Source organism: Emiliania huxleyi (assembly GCF_000372725.1).
Source record: "Emiliania huxleyi CCMP1516 chromosome Unknown EMIHUscaffold_2171, whole genome shotgun sequence".
NCBI lineage: Eukaryota > Haptophyta > Isochrysidales > Noelaerhabdaceae > Emiliania > Emiliania huxleyi.
In genome coordinates, this window is record NW_005200441.1 from 1 (window position 1) to 3,024 (window position 3,024).

The following is a 3,024-nucleotide window of genomic DNA, read 5'->3' on the forward strand; positions in this document are numbered from 1 at the left end:
TGGTAGGGGCGGAGCCAGCCAAGCTGAAAAAGGGCGAAGCCAGCCAAGCGCCCCAGGGTTGACCTTGCCCGGGCGGTTTTTGGGGACCGCACCGGCCCAAGCAGGCCGGGCGTTCCCGGTTCCGCGCGGGGCTGGGCGGCGGCGGAGGGCAAAGCACGAGCAAAGTCGACGAGCCAAAGGGGGGGTGAAGACGGCGGGCCAGGGCCAGGCGAGGCCGCCATCGATGCGCATCGTGAGGATGACGGGGAAGACCACCACCAGCCCTACCACAACCACCAACAGCACGCAGAGCAGCCCCGACTGTGCCGCCGGGTTGAGCAGCCAGGGAGGCACGCCGTATGCGGCCGCCTGCTCCATGATCTGCACGCCCTGCTCGCCGAAGCGGTCGTACACTTGCCGCCGCTGCGGGTCGGACAGTGTTGCGTACGCCGTCGAGATCTTCTGAAAGGTTTCGCCCGCGTCGGGATTCTTATCCGGATGGAATCGCAGCGCCAGCTTGCGGTACGCTTTTCGGATCTCGTCGGGAGTGGCGTGCGGCTCGACGCTGAGCAGCGAGTAGTAGCTCTCGCTCACAGAGACACCTGGAGTGAACGAGCCCATCAGCCGTCGTCGGCGTGCTGCTCGTTCGGCGCCTACAGTACAGCGAATGTTGAAGGGTGAGTGGTTGTGCGTTTACGTGAAGTGGAGCAAGGCGGTGTGGGCGCCCCCCACTGGCGCCGAGGGTAAGAGGACGTCTGCCGCTTGCTTGTTCTTGACGTCGTTGACCCATTCGGCACGCCCAGGGGATTTAACCCAGTCGGCACGCGCATTGCGCGCCTGCTTGTTGTGTGAGTGTTAGAGTTGTTTGGTATTGAAAATCTCTCTCTCTCTCTCTTGATGTGGATGTCTCTCTCTCTCTCTTGCTTGATGTTTTCGGCGTCGCCCGCCAGCCACCGCCGCCACATGCCCATCCATGGATGGAGATCTGCTGCGTGTGGTGGACGACAAAGGAGGATAGGGCAGGAGGCGCTCGGCGCTCGGCGACGCCGCCCCATACACCGTCCGGTCCGTGTTGGTGCCCACCGCTTCCTTGGCGAACACGTGGAGGAACTGCTTGGTGGGCGGCGCAATGCCACCCAAAGTCTCCACGAGCACCAGCCGCGTTATGGCTTTCTTGACCCACTTCGCGTCGTAGTACTGGGCCCCCATCCACTTGCAGCCTGCATTCTTCTTGACCCACCCGTCTCCATACGCGTGGTCTTATTTATTTTGACCCATCGTTCGTCCCTTTCCAGTCGTTCGTGAGTCGAGTGGTCGAGCGGTCCGTCTCCTGCGTCCACCTGACGGCCACGCTCCTTGCACCCCACGACCCCCGTCACCTCGGGCTTTCCACAACAACACAAACAAAACAAGAGTTGTGGGATTGCTAAAAATCTCTCTCACAAAAATCTCTCTCTCACAACTCTCTCAAAGACAAAAAACAAGGAAGGTAAAAGAAAGAAAGAAAACAGACAGGGAGGGATGGGCTAAAAGAAAGAAACAAAACGGACAAGCCAAGGGAGGGATGGGAGGACCGCACGCCGCCAGCACATGGGCTTTCCTGTACCCAGACCGAAAAAGAAAGAAAGAAAACAGACAACCCAAGGGAGGGATGGGAGGATTACCAGACCGGACACAGAAATGAATGGTTTCTTCTCTTAGGCCCACTCCACACAGGATTCCAACTTTTTGCGGGGTAAGGTATGGTAGGGTCGGCGCCAAAAGGGTGGGGGGGTATGGTCCTGGCCGCCGGAGGCGGCCTGCTCGACGGGTGGGGGGGTATGGTCAATCGCTGGAGCGGCCACGTGTTCAGGGTTCGAACCCAGTACACAGCCGCCGTACTCGAGTACACAGCCGCGGACACGATGCCGACTCACGGCGGCCCCGGCCGCTTCGATACTGTCGCGGGCCTTCTCGCCGCGACGCCGCCTCAACTTCGGCTCCTGGACAGCTCGCTGCCCGACGACGCCGAGCGCGCCGCTGTGCGCAGCTGCTGCGCTGGTACGCTTGCGTCTTGCATCGCACAGCTCGACGCTGCGATTGCACCGCATGCCGTCCGCATGATGGACGGGAGGCGGCGGAGGCGGAGGCCGTTCCAGCGGAGGTGACCATGGCGGAGGCGGCGCCGGCGGAGACCGCGCCCGCGCCCGCGCCCGAGGTGACCATGGCGGAGGCGGCGCCGGCGGAGACCGCGCCCGCGCCCGCGCCCGCGCTCGCACCGGCCGCGCCCGCGCCTGCGCCCGCGCTTGCGCCGGCACGCAAGGCCCTGGCGGCCTTTGCGGACACGCTCTGAGGGGTGAGCACGATTGCCGGCGGGTCACCTCGCGCAGGCTGCGTCGAGAGGACAGCCCAGCCTCGCGCCCCGCATCTGATGTGACCGGCCCTGTTCCAACTCGAGTGGCGGGGCGGGGGGTGGGTTGGTTTGGTCTTGCCGTGCCCAGGGTCCGTACTCTGCGCGTGGGGGGGTATGGTCGCGGCGCCAGGGCGCCGACCCTACCATACCATACCCCGCAAAAAGTCCGAACCCTGGGCACGGGAAACACAATCTAACACACACACACACACGCCCATCCTCATGGACCAGGGCCACCCACATCCGACGCCGGCCGCCAGGCTGCGCACTCTTCTCGACGACGCACGCGAGGCCTCGCGCTGCGAGGTCATGCCGGCCTGCCACGACGCGCTCTCTGCGCGGCTGATTGAGCGGGCCGGCTTCAGGGTTGCCTTCATGTCTGGCTTTGCCGTCTCCGCGAGCGGCCTGGCCCTGCCCGACGCCGGGCTCATCTCGTACGGCGAGCAGCTTTCCGTCGGACAGAACATCTGTGCGGCGATTGACACGCGGCGGCTTCTCGTCATTGGCGATGGCGACACCGGCTTCGGCGGCAGCGGCAACGTGCGCCGCACCATCGAGGGCTACGCAAAGGCCGGGTTCGCAGGCGTCTCCATCGAGGACCAGGTCTACCCGAAGCGCTGCGCGTACTCGGGCGGCGTGGCGGTCGTGCCGCG

At 64.5% G+C, this 3,024-nt stretch overlaps 2 protein-coding genes across 2 annotated transcripts; one reads left to right on the plus strand and one right to left on the minus strand.

Moving 5' to 3' along the window:
* Positions 1 to 372: 372 nt before the first annotated feature.
* On the minus strand, positions 373 to 561 carry EMIHUDRAFT_50441 (hypothetical protein; the record flags this gene model as incomplete). The annotated part of the gene is made up of 1 exon (XM_005780343.1): positions 373 to 561. A coding segment is annotated over one exon (189 nt), but the record flags the coding sequence as incomplete, so codon positions are not given.
* Positions 562 to 2,593: 2,032 nt separating this feature from the next.
* On the plus strand, positions 2,594 to 3,016 carry EMIHUDRAFT_254202 (hypothetical protein; the record flags this gene model as incomplete). The annotated part of the gene is made up of 1 exon (XM_005780344.1): positions 2,594 to 3,016. A coding segment is annotated over one exon (423 nt), but the record flags the coding sequence as incomplete, so codon positions are not given.
* Between the last annotated feature and the right edge of the window lie 8 nt (positions 3,017 to 3,024).